The following is a 23,615-nucleotide window of genomic DNA, read 5'->3' on the forward strand; positions in this document are numbered from 1 at the left end:
GATGCCGTGGAGAGTGATCTGCTTCCTGCAACATCCTTCAGCATGAGTGGTTTGGCAGTGGGTCAGTAATGGTGTAGGGTGACATTTCTTTGGAGGGCCGCACAGCCCTCCATGTGCTCGCCAGAGGTAGCCTGACTGCCATTAGGAACCGAGATGAGATCCTCAGACCCCCTGTGAGACCATATGCTGGTGCAGTTGGCCCTGGGTTCCTACTAAACCAGGACAATGTCAGACCTCATGTGGCTGGAGTGTGTCCGCAGTTCCTGCAAGATGAAGGCATTGAAGCTATGGACTGGCCCGCCTGTTCCCCAGACCTGAATCCAATTGAACACATCTGGGACATCATGTCTCGCACCATCCACCAACATCACGTTGCACCACAGACTGTCCAGGAGTTGGCAGATGCTTTAGTTCACGTCTGGGAAGAGATCCCTCAGGAGACCATCCGCCGCCTCATCAGGAGTATGCCCAGGCATTGTAGGGAAATCATACAGGCACGTGGAGGCCACACACACTACTGAGCATCATTTCCTTGTCTTGAGGCATTACTACTGAAGTTGGATCAGCCTGTAACTTCATTTTCCACTTTGATTTTGAGCATCATTCCAACTCCATACCTCCGTGGAATATTAGTTGTGATTTACCTTGATAATTTTTAGGTTTTAATGTTCTGAACACATTCCACTATGTAATAAATAAAGATTTAAAACTGGAATATTTCATTCAGCGATATCTAGGATGTGGGATTTTAGTGTTCCCTTTATATTTTTGAGCAGTGTATATACCGTATATTCAGAATCCAGGGAATGATACATTATTGATATGTAATAGACAATAGTAAGAAAGTGGAGCGCACTCACCGGAGTAAAATCGTCATTCCTTTATTCAGACATACAAAAACTCAGCAGGGAGGAAAGTGGAAACACACGGACGACGGCCGTTTCGTGCAGACGGCACTTCAACGGGTCCTGACGTTAAGAGGAAACAAGGAGGGTTCTTTTACCTGTGCAATTCTTGTAACTCCTCCCACTTCCAAAACGTCACAGTGGATACAACACCACTTTTTCAGAATAAAAGTGAAAATCAATAACACATACAATTAAAAACATTACAAATAAGAACCGCACCAAACAGGAACTCCAAAATACTAATATTGATGTTTTGGAAGTGGGAGGAGTTACAAGAATTGCACAGGTAAAAGAACCCTCGGTCGTCCGTGTGTTTCCACTTTCCTCCCTGCTGAGTTTTTGTATGTCCGAATAAAGGAATGACGATTTTACTCCGGTGAGTGCGCTCCACTTTCTTACTATTGTCTTGAATTATGAACTTGTTTTTTGGGAGCAGCACCTAAGGTGTTTATGGGGCTACAGCATTACGGCCAAAACAGCTTAGAGGGGTTAGAGATAATTGAGTCTAACTAATTGCAGCAGTGCGGAAGTGATTTTCTTTCTTTTTTGGTTCTGTCTATTGATATGTAATGCATACAGTATGAGTGTTTTATCTACTTTGTCTAATCAGTTAATAGAAAAGTATTTTTTCAAGCCTCTGAAAACCCCTTTATGAAATATAAATAGGGCCACAACGGGCATGGCTGGATGACAGGGGTTTGGAAGGAGGAGGCCAGGAAAGGTTAATAAATAGTTTTGCCTGTCTAAAAAATAAAGTTAAGGGGTGACGTTAGAGTTCAGCTCACATGGGTAGGGACTCAGTTTTGTATTGGGTGGGAAGTTTTGGGAAGGATTGAGGAAATCTGAAGGTACATTTAAAGAAGGGGAGGAGCCGTGGATCATCGTCTTCCCTGCGGATTACGGACCAGTGAATGACTTGCCCACATGTTATTTTCTTCTTTTGCGAACATAAAATTATGGCAGTGGTGTGTTGGTTTTTTGGACAATTTTATAGTTATGTCATAGTAGATAGAGGCGAGGAGGTCAGGAATATCCTTGGTTAATGGGGCAGGGTCACATTGTAGGTATGTTGACCCATCATTATGGTTTAGCTACTGGTGGGACAGCTTAGGGAACAGGTGACAACTGAAGAACTGACAGCACTGTGACATTTGTCAACCCTGATTTGGAGTGGTGTGACTGGGGAGTATTTATTCTGGTGCTGTCCATCTAGGATCCCCTCAGAGAAGAAAGTGTACTATGATTGATTTGATATATATTTCCACATCACTCAGCATTATGTCTTATTTGCTAATGCCGTAGACTTTTTACAATACCTTACTCAAGCACAAAACAAAATCTCTTGTTGGCACCTGTGTAAGATATCATCATGCATTATAGCCAGAAGGCAGGCAGAGCATTTTGGCAAAGTGCTCTATAGACAATTAGTAAATCATATTGCAGACACCATCAATTAAAATTGCCTTAAAATGTTATTTTATAAGTAAGAAAGTCTAATTAATTAAAAATAAATTTCTTCACATTTCCTGTCTTATATGAAAGCATTGTAAACACATTCTGTGACTGTACGTACATCAAAAACAGTATTACTCTTCAGTGATGTTTGTCACTGAGATGGTGATGTGACAACCTGTTTTACAAATTTTAGTAGGAATTTAAAAGTGTATTTTTGTAGAACTTAAAAGTTAAAGGGAACCTGCCATGTTGAAATAATGTATGATCTGCAGACAGATTGTTATAGAGCAAGAGGACCTGATCAAATTGATGTACATTTTTGTGGGGAAATTTTCCGTGCAATATTGAAATCCCTGGTGTTGGATTTCCGTCCATTGGGCGGTGATTTAAAGTCTTCCCAGCATATTATTATCATCAGCTCACGGCTGGCTATTTGCCTTTTTCTGGTTACTAAAAAGTGGGGACCCTAAAAAAATGACATCCTCCCTAATAAGAGCAACTCTCTGCCACCCCAAAAATGGAGCATCAATTAGATGCAGCAATTCTGGGGCTTAGCCTCAGCACTTCCAAATTGTCCTGGTCCGGTGGCAATCAAGGTAAATGGTTTTGGGGTTGATGTCAGCTGTGTAATGTCCGCTGACATCAACTCCAGGGGTTAGTAATTGAGAGGCGTCTGTCAGACACCCCCCATTACTAACCCCATAGTCAAAAGAAAGAAACACACGCAAACCCCATCATGACACACTCCCTTAAAATTTGTGACTCACTAAAATACTCCTCAAGTTTGTTTTCACTATTCTTACCTCTAGCTCTTCTATGGGGTAATCCCCAATTTCCCCCGAGTGTAGAGTCCCTCAAGAACCTTCGCTTCTGGGTCGCTGCGGGAATCACCAGAGTCCATCATCTTTTTAATGTGGATGGAATCATTCCATTCTCAGCCCTACAAGAAAAACACCACTCCCCCCCACCCCCTGGAGAAGTATTTCGCTACCTACAACCCAAGAATTTTGTCTCTTCGCTACTAAAAAGCTCCGCCTCGCCTTACACCTTCACTCCCTTTGAACAGAGATGTCGTCAAAACCCACATGATTTGGGCATAATATCACTTCTCTACTCCCATATCCATTCTCACACACATAGGCAAAGCCTGAACTATGTCTCTCGTCGGGAGTCTGATATGGGTTCTATTTTAATGGAGTCGGAGTGGTCCCAAATATGGTCTTCCTCCACAAGAGGGATACTAAACACCTTGATGCTGAAAACAAACCACAAAGTGTTAACGAGATGGTACCTAACCCCAGCCAGAATAGCTAGAGCAATCGCCAATTACTCTCCCAAATGCTTCAGATGATGTTTCATATATGGTGGCTGTGTCCGCAGATTCTGGATCAGAGTATATCACCTAATTTTTTCAATTACAAATCTTAATCTCAGAAAGAACCCATGGGAAGCTTTACTAAATAAACGTATTCTCAAAATCCCTAGACATACCCAAGCCCCCATTACATTTATATTTTTGGCAGCCAAACAAACAATTGCTTTGAAGTGGAAAAAAGCGAGCCTTGATTTATCTGATGTTAAGAGTCGCCTTTCATGGTATATGATAAATGAAAAGATATCAGCCATACTTACTGATAAGGCTAGGATATTTGAAAAAGTATGGCTTCCTTGGGCAGAATATGCTAATCATACCCCTTTGCTAATCCTATTTTTCACTTAAACGCTCCAGGTTCCCCTGATTCTGGCTGAGTCTCTTGTTGTGAGTTCTGTTTTTGGGCTCCCTCTGGTGGTTACTGATGGTACTGGGTGCTCCGGTGCTGGTGGAGGGTGAATTGGAGTATGTTGTGGAGAAGATCTTGGATTCTCGTGTTTCCAGACGGAAACTCCAGTATTTGGTCAAGTGGAAGGGTTATGGTCAGGAGGATAATTCTTGGGTGATTGCCTCTGATGTTCATGCTGCCGATTTGGTCCGTGCTTTTCATAGGGCTCATCCTGGTCGCCCTGGTGGTTCTCGTGAGGGTTCGGTGACCCCTCCTCAAGGGGGGGGTACTGTTGTGAGTTCTGTTTTTGGGCTCCCTCTGGTGGTTACTGATGGTACTGGGTGACTTGTGTTCTCTGCGGTCTCTGGTGTCCACCTGTTCCATCAGGTTATGGGAGTTTCCTATTTAACCTGGCCTTTTTGTCATTTCCTCGCCGGCTATCAATGTAATCAGCGTGTCTTTTTACCTCTGCTCCCTGCGTCTGTTATCTTCAGGACAAGCTAAGTTTTGATTTTCCTGTTCCACGTTTTGCTTTATTTTTGTCTTAGTCCAGCTTGCTGATATGTGATTCCTTGCTGCTGGTTGCTCTAGTGGGCTGAAATTACTCCTCATGTTCCATGAGTTGGCACATGAGTTCAAGTAATTTCAGGATGGTTTTTTGAAGGGTTTTTCGCTGACCGCGCAGTTCACTTTTGTATCCTCTGCTATCTAGCTTTAGCGGGCCTCATTTTTGCTGATTCTATTTTCATAACTACGTATGTACCGTTATTACATGTGGGGGGCTGCTATTTCTGTGGGGTGTTTCTCTGGAGGCAAGTAAGGTCTGTGTTTCTTCTAATAGGGGAAGTTAATCCTTCGGCTGGCGCGAGACGTCTAGGAATCATCGTAGGCACGTTCCCCGGCTACTGCTAGTTGTGTGTTTAGGTTCAGGATCGCGGTCAGCTCAGGTTCCATCACCCTAGAGCTTGTTTTGTTTTTGTGCTTGTCCTTTTGTGATCCCCTGCCATTGGGATCATGACAGTCTCTACACTGGATTTGGATACACTATACCCTCCTTCCTCGGACAACACAAAGCTTTTTCACAATAATTGTAACAATATTTTGTACTTTTTGTAATTAAGACTAACTTAAAACAGTGATACCACTGTGATAAATGTAACCCGACTGTGGGATTTTCTGCAGTCACAAATTCATAGGGTGCTAAAACAACATGTAGGCATTCGATTTCATTTCAATCAGATGCACCACATAATACCATTGTGGAGAATAGGTCGAGGACTGCTTATATCTATGGGGAAACCAAAGGTCTGAAATGCATAGTAGACATCTGAAATAAACCAATAGTAAAATACAGTCATGAAGAACCCCTTGCATTTACCCTAAGTATGGACAATCTATGTATCTAGTACGTTACAAAAAAGATGGACTTATTCACTAAATCCAGTGCATGAATGGCTATGGATTAGCAACTAAGAGTATACTTATTTAGGCTTCCTCCAATTTCATAAAATTTGACCTGTCATAGTGACATGGCAGAAGTTTGATTGCTGTGTATTTGGGTGCCAATTCCTCTACCAATCACTGTAAAGGATGGCTGTATTTGGCTCTGCTTGCTTGATTCTGAGAGACGTGAGCAGAGAAATGCGCGGACTATGAGCTGTAAACCACTAACCCCAGATTTCCAAGGAGCAGCTGAAAGGAGCTGGACAAAGCTTATAGGGATCAGTGGGGATCTCATCACCCAAACCATCACAAACATACTGTCATTTCAGAATTTTTCTGACATTGGAGGTATGTGTTAGGTGTGACAAAAATAGTTCTCTTACCTGTAACTCTGATTCCAAGCTATATTTGCGAGCCTGCTGTCTGATCTCTTCTGTAGGTGACCAAGGCCTCCCTTCACACCTGAAACCAAAGGTCAAACTACAGTTACTAATCAATCACTAACATCCAAAGAATGGCCTGATAGACATTACGTGGAGCTCCTTTTTTCTGTTTTATGGAGAAAAATAACAATATTCTCTGAATTTATAAATTTAGTCAATTATTGAACATTCTTCTACAAAACATGTGAAAACACACTAAGTGCACCTGCACATGGAACTATTATAATACGTAATTCCGTATACATTTTACTATAACATTTGCAATATTGAACAATTTAACTTTCTATTTAGAATATACGGTATACAAACGTGTGTGTACACTTTTTTTATCGTACGTACACTTCAACTGTGAGATACAGAATCTAAAAGTAAGAAAACAGAAAATCACATTGTATGATTTTTGAATGATTAAATTGCATTTTATTGCATGAAATAAGTAATTGATCAGCTACCAACCAGCAAGAATTCTGGCTCTCACAGACCTGTTAGTTTTTCTTTAAGAAGCTTTGATACTCTGCACTCATTACCTGTATTAATTGCACATGTTTGAGCTCGTTACCTGTATAAAAGACCCCTGCCCACACACTCAATCAATCATACTCTAACCTCTCTACCATGGCCAAAACCAAATAGACATCAAAGTACACCAAGGACAAAATTGTAGACCTGCACAGGGCTGCAGGACCAAAGGCAAGTGAGAAGGCAACAACTGTTGGCACAATTATTAGAAAATGGAGGAAACATAAGATCACTGTCAATCTTCCTTGCTCGGTTTGGGGCTCCATGCAAGATCTCACCTCTTGGGGTAAGAATTATTCTGAGAAAGGTAAGGAATCAATTCAACCCAGAACTGCACAGGAGGTCAATGACCTGAAGAGAACTAGGACCATAGTCTCAAACATTACCGTTAGTATTACACTATGCCGTCATGGATTAAAATCCTACAGGGCATGTAAGGCCCCCTGCTCATGCCAGCAAATGTCCAGGCCTGTTTGAAGTTCGCCAATAACCATCTGGATGATCCACAGGAGGCATGGAAGAAGGTCAAGTGGTCAAATGAGACCAAAATAGAACTTTTTGGTGTCAACTCTACTCGCCATGTTTGGAGTAAGAAGAAGGATGAACAGAACCCCAAAAACACTTCCCAATCGTGAATTATGGTGGGGGAAACATCATACTTTGGGGGAGCTTTTCTGCAAAGGGTACAGGATGACTTTGTATTGAAGGTAGGATGGATGTATCGTGAAAATTTGGCCAACAACCTCCTTTCCTCGGTAAGAGTATTGAAGATTTTTTTTGTGGCTGAGTCTTCCAGCATGACAATAACCTGAAACACACAGTCAGGGCAACTAAAGAGTGGCTCTGTAAGAAGCATTTCAAGGTCCTGGAGTGGCATAACCAGTCTCCAGACCTGAACCCAATCTTTGGAGGGATCTGAAACTCAATGTTGCCCAGGGACAAGCCCAAAATCTGAAAGATCTGGAGAAGATCTGTATGGAGGAGTCGGCCAAAATTCCTGGTGCAGTGTGTGCAAACTTAGTCAATAACTAAAGGAAATGTCTGACCTCTGAAAGTGCAAACAAATGTATTCATACCAAATTTTAAATTCTGTTTTTCTATTGTATCAAATACTTATTTCATGCAATTAAATGCAAATTAATTACGTAACAATCATACAATGTGATTTTCTGGATTTTTTTTAAGATTCTGTCTCTCACAGTTGAACTATACCTACGATAAAAATTACAGACCTCTCCATTCTTTGTAGGTGGGAAAATGTGTAAAATCAGCAGTGTATCAAATACTTATTTTACCCACCGTATATGCACTGTACTAGCTTATTAGAAGAATAAAACATGATTACAGACTATGACCTCATTCATTCATCAGTATTTTTGTATCAGTGTTTGCTTGCCAAAGCCAGAAGTGGAACTTATAGAGAAAAGCTATATTTGAAAGATTGACACCTGTTCTGTGTTTTGGAGATAATTCTGGTTTTGGCATACAAATACTGATGAAATACTGATAAAAAATACTGATGGGTTACTGGGACCTTAGGGTGTGTGCATACAAAACTGATTTCAAGTAGATTGTGCCCGGAATTTGCCTACCCCCCACACAAAGGCACCCCATAAAATCAAGACAATGCACAAAACGCCTTGCTGTGCACATGTTCTGTCTTAGGTCACTTCTTTTAGCCACTTGAGGTATAAAGCCACCTGCTCGCTATACTTCAAAGTATAAAGTAAAAGACGCCGGTGGCAGAGCCATTAGAATAATGATGGAAGAACCGCTGCTTCAGGAAAACTACCACTGGCATTTTCCTGAAAGGGAACCTGTCACCCCGTTTTTTCAAGAAGAGCTAAAAATAGCCTTAAATAGGGGCAGAGCTGGGCTTTACATTAGTGTATTTTGGAGCCTTTATTCCCCACCTATGCTGCAGAAATACCTTTGTAAAGTCGCCGTTTTGGGCTGTCACTCACGCTGGTCAGGTCATATGGTCGTGGTGACAGCGTGTTTCTCCCCAAGATCTCCGTTGGTGGCGTAGTGGTGTGCGCATGTCCAAGTGGCGAATCCACTGCGCAGCTTCAAGGAAAATAGCGCGATCTGCGCTATTCAGCCGTTTATCGGTGGGCGCGGCCATCTTTGTGAGGCCGCGCGTGCGCAGATGGTTCTTCTCGGCTTCCCGGGGCTTCAGGAAAATGGCCGCGGGATGCCGCGCGTGCGCAGATGGAGATCTCGACGGCCATTTTCCTAAAGCCGACATTGCATCTCGGCTGCAAGAAAATGGTCGCCGCGATCTCCATCTGCGCACACGCGGCATCCTGCGGCCATTTTCCTGAAGCCCCGGGAAGCCGAGAAGAACCATCTGCGCATGCGCGGCCTCACAAAGATGGCCGCGCCCACCGATAAACGGCTGAATAGCGCAGATCATGCTATTTTCCTTGAAGCTGCGCAGTGGATTCGCCACTTGGACATGCGCACACCACTACGCCACCAACGGAGATCTGGGGGAGAAACAGCGCTGTCACCACGCCCATATGACCTGACCAGCGTGAGTGACAGCCCAAAACGGCGACTTTACAAAGGTATTTCGGCAGCATAGGTGGGGAATAAAGGCTCCAAAATACACTAATGTAAAGCACAGCTCTGCCCCTATTTAACGGTATTTTTAGCTCTTCTTGAAAAAACGGGGTGACAGGTTCCCTTGAAGCTTCGCCTGGGAAAACTCAGCTGGGTGTGCCAGCGTCTAAAAGACGTTGTGTGCCTAAGGGGAAAATTTATGAAACATTTTGTGCCAGCTTTTCACTGTCGTAAAGTCCCAGAGTGGATGTACATTTTAATTGTATGACTCTATATCTAGTGAAAAATAATGGAGGTTTCTTAGATTCCCTCTGCTTTGAACACTGACTGGTAGTATTACTTGCTGTCCCCCTCTTTTAATACATGGACAGGACAGGTGTGCCAGATCTTTGTGAGAGGATGTCTATTATGGCTCATTGAAAAAATCCCAATGATAATTACAATGAAAATACTAAAAAATATTATAATAGTACATGTATATTAATAATTCCATTATTGCATATCATTGCATTTCCAAGCAGTGTAGGAGCTCCTTTCCATATGCTTGTCGTTGACTAAAATGAATCTCCAGTTTTGCACTATTGTAATTATTAGATTAGAGATCTCTGACGAATATATGAATATGTACACATGTATTGGGCCAAGATGACTTACTTTTCCAATATGCCTAATAAAATATTTCAACGCGTTAGTAAAAGATTAGTCATCACTCTCACATATTCAGCACCTTATATGTGAAGTGCCTGTGAAACATGTTGTTGAGAGGTCCTTCATATAGCACTTTGAACATTAAGTAAATTCCTAAGTGTTTAGGTCATTAGAAATGTGGCTAGTTTATGGTAGATTTCTAAAACCTGACAATTCAGGCATGATTACATGTCTCACTCCAGGACATAGGAGAAAGTGTGACTTCTTACACCTATACATACATCAACTTCATAGGAAGGTGTGAATGTCAGAAATTCAGGTGGGTTCAAGCAATACGTATCTGCTATTCATTCTGTGATTTTACCAAGGAACTGGAGCTCTAGCCTCCGATGTGATACAGTTTGCACGTTATATCAAATAGCACAATATCTATTTTTCCATGGAAAAATAAATAAAATCGATACTTGTAGGTTTTGCCACTTCATATGAAAGCAGAATAATACAGATATAGAGAATCTGACCCCAATGATGTATCACTTACTGGGCTGTTTATTATAGTTTTGATAAAATCACTGTTTTATCAGCAGGAGAGGACTAGTAAACCTGTTGAATGCAGTGCTCCATATTCATTAGCTCTGTGTAACCCCGCCCCCACCACTGATTGGCAGATTTCTGTGTACACTATGCATAGGCAGAAACCTCCCAATCAGTGGTGGGGGCAGGGTTATATGACAGCAATAAGGTCAATAAGTGATACATCACTGTCATCAGAGTCTCTGACCCTTATTCATGCTGCTCTTAGACGGGGTAGCAAAAATCCGGTGACAGGTTCACCTTTAAGATATAATTCATACTTGATACACCCTGTTGGATAAGACATCAGTACTCATTGAATAGGATTAGTATATAACAGCGCAAATATAGTGAAGGATTATGATACTACTGTATGTGGTTTACAACTGAATAAATAGAAATTTATACAGTGTATCGTGAACTAATTTTAATATATCTATTACTGCTGGTTTAATAAAATAACACTGCCAGCAACTGCAGATTGTATAAACTATAGCAATATTTTTACAGCAGAAAAGTGATGTACAGAGCTCCCATGGCCTTTCCAATCCATATACCATATACCATATTAACACATACTACTATCAGACACACAGTTGGCTAGCTATATATTGAACTTGTTCTGAATTCTAGACAGAAAACTTTGTGAAGAACGTCAGAAATATCTGAATGTGAATGCTTGAGACGTCCTCCAAGACCTAATTAGAAGATCTTCAGCCCTCCAGTATGCATGACACAGGTAATCCTGGAAAGTAAGCAACATCATCTTCTTTCCATCCCAGTAATCCTGACTACAAGCTGGTTGAATACACTACTATTCAGTCCAATGGATACATAAAGTTCTCAGGAACAATGTGATGAGAACAGTTGTTTCGTATACTACTACTAGAAAAGCAAACCATGTCTCCAACAAGAAAATAGAAGAACTTTTGAGGAACCTTTGCCCGGTGTTTAGTGACAGTGGTACATGAAGAGGTAGGTTATGCCGATGGTACAACCACATAAACCAGTAATTTCATTTCATAAAGGGTCCTGTCTACACTGTAGTCAGAAACCTTCGACCGGCAGTTTCCACAGATTTGACAGAGAAGTGATGCATGCAGAGTCAAGTTTGCCATCAACATAACGGGAAACTTGAAGGAATCTCTATTTTCAATATAGTCCATTAGAAGTAAAGTTTTTTGAGCGTTGGTGTTATATGTCATATAATGGATCTGGCTGAAAGTTGTCGCTTTTGTAATAAACAGAAGCCAAAAAGGCAGACTGAAGTTAACACCAAAGAAAAAAGAACAGTATGTGTGAGGCAAGGATGGACACAGACAAAGGACAGTATGTTCTTACACAACGGCCCTTTGAAGCCCAATAATGTTAGTGGGCTCTTTGCAGTCCAATACTGTGTCCATGATGGAAGCTCTTTGCTGCTTTGAAGGTGCAAGTGAGCCTATTTACATCTTGTGACCCTGTGCGGCTTAACAGGTTGCATCAATGGTATATTTGGCCCTGGTCTAACAGATAAAGTTGTGTCGTGCTATAGCATGTACATATGAAATATATGAAATATGAATTGAATTACTGCTCTAGATTATGAGAAAAAATTGAGATGCTTAGAACATAATTTGGCCACTTCATGCGTGCCCAGCAGCCAAAGACATGGCAATCTCCGGTTGCTGGGAACCTATCTAATGTGAATCCTCTCTTAGGCTGAAGTCTGCACTTATGGGTAGGTAGGTCCCTGCTGTAATGAAAACCACCACAGGCTGGTGGGTGGAGTGCTCGGTCAGAGAGCTAATATACTAATTATAAAAGACTGACTCTCACTTCTAGCCTTATTCTGATTTTTTTAAAGCCACGAATGTGACCAAAAATTTCACTGTGGTGAACCTGACATTGTCGTTTTAAGTTACGGTAATACACTTAAATTTATATCTTTTTTTTTTTACAAATATGTGACTCAAGTCTAAAAGAGGTTAAACCAAAATCTAGCATCAACTTAAGGGAAACCGGTCAGCTGATACATAAGGCCCAATACACAGGCAGCATGTATCAGTCACTGGCTGTATGATCTCAGCCTGGTATGTCTGACCCTGAATTGCTGCAGGATTTCAGAGAAAAAAATACTTTCATAGCCGCCAGGGACCGCGCCACGCTGTACACTAGTCACTTTTCTCACACAACTGCCAAGACTTTGACTTCCACTTATGGGAATACTTGCGAGAAGAATTACTTACATTATGTTTCACCACTAGGACAAAGTGTCATAGCTGTACCCTTAACAGTACCACTTGTCCTGCCCATTTTTTGCCATTTTATTTGTATATTGGTCTGTTAGTTACTTAAATCTGGTGATTCAGCGCTGGCATCCAAACAGCACTAAGTGAATTGTAAATGAGCCACTTAAACCAGCAACGTTGACAAAGATTTCCCCTTGTTCTATAAAGGAAGCCTTATGAAGTGATTATGGGTGGTTGCCCTGCTGTTTCCACATGAAATGGAACTTTCCGTTTAGACAGAACTGGCTTGTACTCTGCATTTTTTGGAAAATGTAGTCTATTTACAAGCATATCTGGTGGCTACCGGCACTTCCCCCTTTTCATGCTTTGCTTGATTGCCAAAATCAGAGGTCTAAAGTCTGCAACATGAACAAATGTCCTAAGCCACAATATGTCAGCATTAGCATTATGAGTGTATATATATACGGTACTATCGGAAGCACACTACCAAACTACACTCATACTGATTAGATGAGAAAGCTGGGTCCCATAAATAAGTGGATGGATATTTCCATTTCTGGTTTGCTTATAATGTTTGAAGCTTTAAGGAAATACTGTTTTGTTGCACTGACAGAGCTTTAAATATATTCATGTATGGCACTTATATCCTTTTGGTCATATGATATCATGAAAGCAGAATAATGGTATGTGGATTTTTTGAACCAACCATTGATGAAGCAGACAGAATTGCTTCATTTATAATTGTTTCATTAAGATTAGGTCTGAAGGCCAAAAATAGGCCGGTCTTGATATTTAGGCTGTCGTTTGACATTATTTTGCGGCTAGACCTGGTTCAAAAGTTAGAATCACTATTCCATATACCAACACTCCTAAAGTCCAAATTATTTATCTTCAGGCTTTAGAACATAGCTACATGGATTGGTTATAGCCTATATTGGACAACAGGAGTTCCTACGTTGGAATTATTCAGCACTGTCAGATTTTATTAAGTTCGTATTTTTTGTTTGTCTTGTTCTTGTTCCCCATTGTGTTGGTAATAGGGCATAAATCACACTAGGGTTCCCATTTTTTCTTAAATTTTGCCAAATAATTGGCTTTTAATATACCTAATAAAGGTTAATTTTTATTATATCCAGTTGCTAATACTTATTTGTGATCTCTTCTTGGATAAACGCACCATGCTTTAAATATGACCGTGAGAACTAGCCTAGGGTGACCTGAGATAATCCCCGGTCACATGCACGGCAGTTCTCGCGGTAAGCTAAGTTATCGCGAGAACTTCAGTGGACGCGGAGACTTCCGGCGGTGTGACAGGTAAGAGATTATTTAAATTAGCAGACATGCGTACTAAGCTGCGTTTAAACCGTTATTACGCATGTGACTAATCATTAGATGCAGTTTTACAGCATCTAATGATAGTCTATGGAAAATTTACACTGCGGGGACAGAGCGTCCCCGCATCGTAAATAGACATGATGCGGTCTATAAAGACGCGCCGCATGTCCGGATACGCAGGTCTGCCGCCTTCATCTCTGAACGCATAGTGGAGATGGAATTTCATGAAATCCCTTCCACTATGCTGTAACATCTGGATGCTGCGGATTTGATGCTGCGGATGTATGCAGTATCAAACCCGCAGCGCTTACTAACAGTGGAAACAGCCTTATAGGGCTGTTCTACACCAATGTACCATTAGCTGTCATTCAAACAGATGTCTAAAACACAAGATCAGTATCCACCTATACTGGAGATCAAGAGAGTCAGAGCCTGCGCATTTACTTGAGAAATAAAAATAATTATAAAAAAGCTGCAGCCACAATTTTTCAACTTGTTTTGCTTCCATGATCATGTGCCACCAGTTGACAATTTATTTACACATTTCCAGGTGGAATTACAGAAGACCTACACAACTCTAAGTTCTAAGAAAAGGGCCTCTAGATCTGTCATTTTCTGAACGAGACTTACCAGAAGAGCTGAAAGGTCCTCATAAATGTGACACAAAGTCAGGGCCTCCATGATGCATAAAATGCGTGTATAGCTGGCACCTAGGCCCGCAATGTAGTCTCTAGAGCACTTTTTATGTCATTTTTGTAGTCGATGGAGAGCATATTACATATGGCACAAGCAGGATCCTGACAGAAGGACCAACAAATAGTGGATGCAGAAAGGCGTTACTAAGTGGTAGTTTTAGGGTACGCCTGCACACACACATCTGTATCAAAGCCACAGCTCCATAATTCACACCAAAATGTGAGGGTTTCACTGGGGAAATGCTGCATATTCATTTTGCATTGCAATATGTGACATCGGCAGTAACATCTGCACCTTACCGTAAATGACAGGCTGTGGATGTCAAATTCTCAGTGCCACTCCATTTATACTGAGGATATTCCAACTACTTGAATTTTCCCTGCTTGGGTAAGGTCTTGTTCACATCTCGTTTTTAAAAAGAGACTGAGACAGATGCCTGATATTGGCATTTGTCCCCAGTAGCCTATAACAGTATCCGTTTAATATATGAAGACACGAGAAAATCATTTTGTATGGGTAAATATGGCATTCGGCACAGGCATATAAAACACATAAGTTATTATAGTATCCTTTAAGAGATATTTCATGAAAGTTCATGACACATATGTTTAGTAGATGCCTGTGACTGAATGTCAACCAGCGGCATCTAGCACCCACAGGATTACACTGACCATGGTAAATAAAAATGCATAGTGCCCAATACACGTTATTTTTATTAAATGCAGTTTGTCGAATAGCCCAGTCTACTATGCTATTTCATAGACCAGTGAAAGGCAGGCCAAAAAGGGCGGTCTTTTGGCCTCTAACTGATGGACCCCTATGAACAAATTTAGCATAAACAGCATGTTAGGAGCAAGCAAAGAAAGAGATGTGAAAAGGGCCTGACATTTGGCACATACACAGTCACCTCCAGAAACCATATGTGACAGCTTTGCACATTTAACATATCAGAGAGACAAGAAAATTGATTTCAGATGTGCCAGTGGCTTCTCTAAGAATTTTCTTCATGTGTCGGCCTTTTTTGTTCTCCTTTTTTAAAACTTAAAATAGACATCGAAGAGTAATATACTCTGCCTAAGGCATGTAAAAAAGCATTTAGCCTTTTAGAACACCGCTTAATTTATAGCTGTTATTCTAGCCTTGAGGACTATATCATAGAGATACAACAGTAATTTGTTCTAATGCATTTTTCACTCTTATCACACCACTGCATATTTTATCCAAAGTCGGTATAAGACTTAATACTTTTGTCTCACAATGCCCTATTAGTGTCATAGAGAAAAGTAGGACCTGGGGAATCATTTGCTCTACTAATCACTGTCAGCATACACAACACTGGTTCCTCAAGACACAAATGTGATGGAAGTACACGTTGTGTAAGGACACTGATGATATGAGGGTGCTCGTAGTAAACCAGCCTCTTTCCAAACTTGACACCCTTGTGGTTTACAAGCTGGCAAGAAGTCTTGGTGCATTCAGTGTGTTACAGTAGGCTCGCAATTAAGGTGTATGCGGACAAAAGCTCTAGATGTAAGGTACACAGGTTGAGGCATAAAAGATCCATCTATCACCCATATAGTACTAGTGGTGTTCAATCAGTTATCTACCACATCATATTCAGTCAGAGTTGAGCTTTGCTGTGCATGTTGAGACATGTATGGACACGCAACAGACACAGTAGAAGTTAAGTCTGATGAAAGCACTGGAAGTGATAGGATGGCAAGTGCAGTACACTGCGGCTCTACAAAGAAAGTGAGGGATTTGGAGCTTTGTTCTGTGATTAAATACCTTACAAAAAGAAGCCTAAGGAAACCCATGAAAGGATGATTGCTATATATTGTCAAGCCGTTCTGTCCGCATCCGTTTTTCGGTGTGACAATGCATGTCTTTGCTTTAACCCTTTGCTCCTTTCCCCCTAATTGAGCTGACATACTGTTGGCTGTTACTTGTATGGAGCCTTCTCAGTTCCCTCCTTTGCTGCATAGCCGTACATGGGTGGTTAGGTCTTTGCCCTGCTGCAAGACCATCCGCATGTGCGATCCCTGGTTGCCGCTGTGGAAGCTGTCGCCGGGTTGCGAGGTCATTTGCAGCTGGTGCATGACTTTCCACGTGTGTCTGAGCATGCAGTCGCTGCCAGGTGCCCTAAGCCACAGTTCCTGCACTGATTTTGCTGTAATGGTTTCTGTTTGTGCTTAGGGCATGCGCGGCCACACCTCCCCTGCTTTTATCAGGGTTAGTGTGTGTACTTGAAATACTGTCCCCAGCTAAGTGCTGAGGGAAAGCTCCTATATAAAGTTCACCTGCCCTATGGGCGGGGCCTGAGCTACTCACAAAGCTTTTGAACTTTGCTATGTGTGTTTGTGTTCCTGCACCTCTCCTGTCTATGTTTTGGTACCAAAGTCCTTGCCTTGATTCCTGTTTTGTCCTGTTTTGGCACCTGTCCTGGAGGCAGTATGTCCAGGCCCGAATCCTTGATCCTCTACCTGTCCTGTACCTGACCCTGTCTGAACTGTGTCTGCTGTGTTATGTTCCTGGAATCTCTCTGCATCTGGAGTCTCGCACCCAGTGACTTTGAGTCTCTTGTAACCGGTGTTTCTGCTGAGCATCTACTACTCTGTGCTCTGGCTACCATGCGGTGCTAGCTCCTGGCAGGCCCAGCAATCCTGCGGATCTAGCACCATCCTGCTTGAGTTCCTTCCTAGGTCCGATGCCCGGAGCCTGACGACGGCAGTCTGGAACCTGATGACCGCTGTCTGGAGCTTGCAGCCTGATGACTGTGATGGTGCCTGTAGGTCGTGTCGGATGTCCGGAACTGAACCACTCCTATCTGATGTCTGCCGGTGACCCTGGATCCAGATGTCCTGATGTCCTGCCTGCGACCTGATGATCTCGTGTTCCCTGATGTCCTTCTTGTGTCTGATGTAACCTATACCCTGAGCTGCCACGCCAGTGTCCCAGCTGATGACCTGGGCTGCCACGCCAGTGTCCCAGATGTCTATCCAGTATTCCTGATGCCCTGCCTGTGTCCTGATGTCCTGATGTAACTGATGCCCTGGGCTGCCACGCCAGTGTCCCAGCCGACGACCTGGGCTGCCACGTCAGTGTCCCAGATGTCTATCTGGTCTTCCTGATGCCCTGCCTGTGTCCTGATGTCTTGATGTCCTTCCTGCGTCCAGATGCCTGTCCGTATCCTGATGTCTTGCGTGCGTCCTGATGACCTCGTGTACCCTGATATCCCACCTATGTGTGCCTCGGTGATCAGTTGGTGCCTTGGGGTCCACTGGGTGGTACCCTTCTGGGAGGTGTGGAATCAGGAGCCTGACATCATTATGTTTTGTTTATGTACTGTATGACTTTACTTAAGTAAACTTTACTTTCTCTATACCTGAAGTTGTGCGGTGTAATCAAGTCCTACGTGTCTCTTTCCTTGTCCACATGCTCAGCTGCCACAGAACCCCGATCTCTGCCCTCCCCTAGTTCGGGTAGGCCCGGGTCCCCCTCTGTGGTATAAAGGGTCCGTATTGCATCCCCGGGGGATGCACGCCCAATGCCTTCAAGGGTCGGTCGGCTTGGGGCGTTTATGGGCTGGGTCGCAACAGCGGCTGCAGCTGACCATGACATATATGGTGATGATGCACCTTCCAACTACCAAGAAAAATTTGGGGCCAAGAAGTTTAAATGGGGTAGTGAATCAAATGAACATGACCTCCATTCACGGGGACCTATTGAAGAATAATCAGAGGATTTGTGCCGTAAAGTGGAGGCCATTATTTTGTAAGATTGTTGGGTCAAAGTCAGTGTTAGATCTCATGAATTAGGCATTTCAGTTGGTACAGTTTCCAGTATCGCTCATAATGTTTTCATTATGTCAAATGTCAGTTCCTGGTGGGTGCTACAAATCTTGACGCCTGAGCAAAAAAACATGTCCCCAGTAATTTAGCCAAGAAAATGTAGGCATGCTTAGAGAAAATCCAGTAGAATTCTATTCTCATATTATTAGAGGTGATGAAACATGGGTCCACTACCATGATCTTGAGACCCAACAAGAGTCCATGCAGTGGAAGCACATGGGGTCACCAACTTCAAAGACATTTTGTGTCCAGCAAATAGCTGGAAAGATCATTGCAAATGTTTTTTGGGACAGAGAAGGCGTTTTATTACTAGAATTCATGCCACGCAAGACAGCAATTACTGGAGATACCTATGCTTCAACAATAAAGGTATTACGTGAGGCAATCAAAGAGAAATGCTGTAGGAAGTTGTCAGCAGGGGTGTGTTGCGGTTTCATGACAATGCACCAGCTCACAAGTCTCCCAAATTGCAAGCTATCAGGGAATATGGCTTCATGGAGCTTAACCATCCACTCTACAGTTCAGACCTGGCTCACAGTGATTACTTTCTATTTCGGAACCAGAAGAAATTTCTGTGTGGGCAACAATTTTCTAGCAGGGTTCTTGCTGCTTAAAGTCTCCTATTCTACGGGCATCTGATCACTAGAGGTGAAGTGTATTTTGTGTTCATATTCAGGTAGATAAATTATTGAACATGCCTTGTAATATGCAATCTGTTTAATGGAAACATCAATAGCTTTTCATGACATGCCCATTGAATGGATGCCATTACAGTCTATGGCAGAGGTCCCCAACTCCAGTCCTCAAGGCCCACCAACAGGTCATGTTTTCAGGATTTCCTTTGCATTGCACAGGTGATGCAATTATTACCTGGGCAAGACTAAGGAAATCCTGAAAACATGACATGTTGGTGGGCCTTGAGGACTGAAGTTGGGGACCTCTGGTCTATGGGCATGTTTGCAGAGTGCTTTTTTTGCAGCAATTTTTTGAGTGTTGGCAGGAAAAAAGAGTGCCTACATTACATGCATATTTAATGCATTTTTCACACGGTTTTTTATGCAATTTTAATGCATTCAATAAAATGGCTAAAGAACTCAGCAAAAAATATTGAAAAAAATTACATGCTAATAGTCTAAAAAAAAACACACCACAACTTAAAAAACGCAGGAGGAGAAAAATACGATGTGAATGAGATTTTACTAATTTATTACTGCAAAATGCTGCATAATTGTGAACACAAAAAAGCACAGAAAAAATGTAAAAAATGCTGTGAACAGGCCCTGTTGGTGAAAACCGACACTGCTTGGCATACGTCTAACAAACTTTTCACCCATAGACTGTAAAGGCATCATTAATAAACACAACATGAAAAACTATTCCAAATCTCATGATGTATCCAGCAAGCCAATGACTGTGATCCATAGTTTAAAAAAAATGAATGTGTTTAATTTATACTTTTTATTACTAGAAAATGGTGGTCTACTAATCTATTCCATCCTTTTTTGTGGTAAACTGATGTACACTGGTCAGTAATAGGCCAAAAGAGTCAAAAGAGTGTACATTTTGCTTCCATGCCTAATAAACAATAGTAACAAGAGAGAAAGACTGTAAGGAAACAAAGCGTGAATATGGTCTTATCTGGGAAAACAGACATGGAGAAGATAGCACAATTGTGCTCACTTGGTTTGGGTTGTGTACACACAATCACTGAAAACACTTGAGGCTGTTGCAGACCCACAAGAAGATAGAGCATAGGTAATGGAAAAAACAATGGCTTGATTCGGAGCTGCTGTAAGGAAGAATGACGGATGCCAATCTAATAGTAAGTGGTTTATTTGTCAATGCGTTTCGAAGCATATATTTCAAAGCTATTCTTCATTGGGACAACCAAGATAAAGATACATTCAGCATGAACAGGTATGAATAGACACAAACATTTGAAAAAACTCACGCCTTTTCTCAACTGTTTGTGTCTATTTATACCTGTTCCACCTGAATGTATCTGTCAAGGCTCCCGGGCGTAACTACTGCCGGGAGCCTACTCGCCGCAGTAAGGGAGCCCAGAGGAGAACGGCAGAGAACTCACCGGGTAGCAAGCAGGACCTGAACCATGTGACCGAGGGGGAGTGGCCAGGGGCTGAGCCAGGCGCCGGGGTGACATATGTTGTGAGTTCTGTTTTTGGGCTCCCTCTGGTGGTTACTGATGGTACTGGGTGACTTGTGTTCTCTGCGGTCTCTGGTGTCCACCTGTTCCATCAGGTTATGGGAGTTTCCTATTTAACCTGGCTTTTTTGTCATTTCCTCGCCGGCTATCAATGTAATCAGCGTGTCTTTTTACCTCTGCTCCCTGCGTCTGTTATCTTCAGGACAAGCTAAGTTTTGATTTTCCTGTTCCACGTTTTGCTTAATTTTTGTCTTAGTCCAGCTTGCAGATATGTGATTCCTTGCTGCTGGTTGCTCTAGTGGGCTGAAATTACTCCTCATGTTCCATGAGTTGGCACATGAGTTCAAGTAATTTCAGGATGGTTTTTTGAAGGGTTTTTCGCTGACCGCGCAGTTCACTTTTGTATCCTCTGCTATCTAGCTTTAGCGGGCCTCATTTTTGCTGATTCTATTTTCATAACTACGTATGTGCTTTCCTCTCATTTCACCGTTATTACATGTGGGGGGCTGCTATTTCTGTGGGGTGTTTCTCTGGAGGCAAGTGAGGTCTGTGTTTCTTCTAATAGGGGAAGTTAATCCTTCGGCTGGCGCGAGACGTCTAGGAATCATCGTAGGCACGTTCCCCGGCTACTGCTAGTTGTGTGTTTAGGTTCAGGATCGCGGTCAGCTCAGGTTCCATCACCCCAGAGCTTGTTTTGTTTTTGTGCTTGTCCTTTTGTGATCCCCTGCCATTGGGATCATGACAGTATAGCCGGCCTAAAAAAAAATTGGTCATCGTTTTGGCTGAAGTAGGAGGAAAAGTAGTCTGAGGAAGTTTTTTTTTTTCCCTCCTCTGTGTTTGCTGCCTAGCCTTAATTGCAGCTTGACTGCTTCTTTCCTCCTCTTAATCCTTGAATGGCTCTGACCTCAGCTGTTTATCATGGACGTCCAGAGTTTGGCTTCCAGCCGGAATAATCTTGCTGCTAAGGTTCAAAATATACAAGATTTTGTTGTACATACGCCTATGTCTGAACCTAGAATTCCTATCCCAGAGTTTTTTTTTAGAGATAGATCTAGTTTTCTGAATTTTAGGAACAATTGCAAGTTGTTTCTTTCCTTGAAATCTCGCTCCTCTGGAGACCCTGCTCAGCAGGTCAAGATTGTTATATCTTTCCTGCGGGGTGACCCTCAGAATTGGGCATTTGCATTGGCACCAGGGGATCCTGCGTTGCTCAATGTGGATGTGTTTTTTCTGGCATTGGGTTTGCTCTATGAGGAACCTAACCTAGAGATTCAGGCTGAAAAAGCTTTATTGGCTCTCTCTCAGGGGCAAGATGAAGCAGAAATATATTGTCAGAAATTTCGGAAATGGTTGGTGCTTACTCAGTGGAATGAGTGCGCTCTGGCTGCAAAATTCAGAGATGGCCTTTCTGAGGCCATTAAAGATGTTATGGTGGGGTTCCCGGCGCCTGCAGGTCTGAATGAGTCCATGACTATGGCTATTCAGATTGATCGGCGTTTACGGGAGCGCAAACCTGTGCACCATTTGGCGGTGTCTTATGAACAGGCACCTGAGATAATGCAATGTGATAGAATTCAGTCCAGAAGTGAACGGCAAAATTATAGGCGGAAAAATGGATTGTGTTTTTATTGTGGTGATTCAGCTCATGTTATATCAGCATGCTCTAAACGCACAAAAAAGGTTGATAAGTCTGTTGCCATTGGTACTTTACAGTCTAAGTTCATTCTGTCTGTGACGCTGATTTGTTCATTATCATCCATTTCCGTCGATGCCTATGTGGATTCAGGCGCTGCCCTGAGTCTTATGGATTGGTCATTTGCCAATCGCTGTGGGTTTAGTCTGGAACCTCTGGAAGTTCCTATTCCTTTGAAAGGAATTGACTCTACACCTTTGGCTATGAATAAACCTCAGTACTGGACACAAGTGACCATGCGTATGACTCCCGTTCATCAGGAGGTGATTCGCTTCCTGGTACTGTATAATTTACATGATGTCTTAGTGCTTGGTCTGCCATGGTTACAAACTCATAACCCAGTCCTGGACTGGAAAACAATGTCTGTGTTAAGCTGGGGATGTCAGGGGGTTCATGATGATGCATCTCCGATTTCTATTGCTTCATCTACTCCTTCTGAGGTTCCGGTATTTTTGTCTGATTATCGGGAGGTTTTTGAGGAGCCTAAGCTCAGTTCGCTTCCTCCTCACAGGGATTGCGATTGTGCTATAGATTTGATTCCTGGCAGTAAATTCCCTAAAGGTCGTTTGTTCAATCTGTCAGTGCCAGAGCATACTGCTATGCGGAATTATGTTAAGGAGTCCTTGGAAAAGGGACATATCCGTCCATCTTCGTCCCCTTTGGGAGCAGGTTTTTTTTTTGTGGCCAAAAAAGATGGTTCCTTGAGGCCTTGCATAGATTATCGTCTTTTGAATAAGATTACAGTCAAATATCAGTATCCTTTGCCATTGTTGACTGATTTGTTCGCTCGCATTAAGGGGGCTAAATGGTTCACTAAGATTGATCTTCGGGGTGCGTATAATCTTGTGCGGATAAGGCAGGGTGATGAGTGGAAAACCGCATTTAATACGCCTGAGGGCCATTTCGAGTATTTGGTGATGCCTTTTGGACTTTCTAATGCTCCTTCTGTCTTCCAGTCTTTTATGCACGATATATTCCGTGAATATCTGGATAAATTTATTATCGTGTATTTGGATGATGTTTTGGTTTTTTCTGATGACTGGGAGTCTCATGTTCAGCAGGTCAGGAAGGTGTTTCAGGTCCTGCGGGCCAATTCTTTGTTTGTAAAGGGTTCTAAATGTCTCTTTGGAGTCCAGAAGATTTCTTTTTTGGGGTATATTTTTTCCCCTTCTACTATTGAGATGGATTCCGTCAAGGTTCAGGCTATTTGTGACTGGACGCAGCCTACATCTCTTAAGAGTCTACAGAAGTTCTTGGGCTTTGCTAATTTTTATCGTCGCTTCATAACTAATTTTTCTAGTGTTGTTAAGCCTTTGACGGATTTGACTAAA

General features: G+C 42.3%; 1 protein-coding gene across 1 annotated transcript in view; it reads right to left on the reverse strand.

Annotated features, from left to right (window-relative positions):
* Window positions 1-23,615, reverse strand: part of PDLIM4 (PDZ and LIM domain 4) — a 220,913-nt gene that overhangs the window by 125,048 nt on the left and 72,250 nt on the right. The window contains exon 3 of the mRNA XM_069763940.1: window positions 5,950-6,028. Coding sequence (XP_069620041.1) covers window positions 5,950-6,028 — 79 coding nt within the window. The remainder of the gene's footprint in view (window positions 1-5,949; window positions 6,029-23,615) is intronic.

Source organism: Ranitomeya imitator, chromosome 4 (genome assembly GCF_032444005.1).
Source record: "Ranitomeya imitator isolate aRanImi1 chromosome 4, aRanImi1.pri, whole genome shotgun sequence".
In the NCBI taxonomy this organism is placed as follows: domain Eukaryota; kingdom Metazoa; phylum Chordata; class Amphibia; order Anura; family Dendrobatidae; genus Ranitomeya; species Ranitomeya imitator.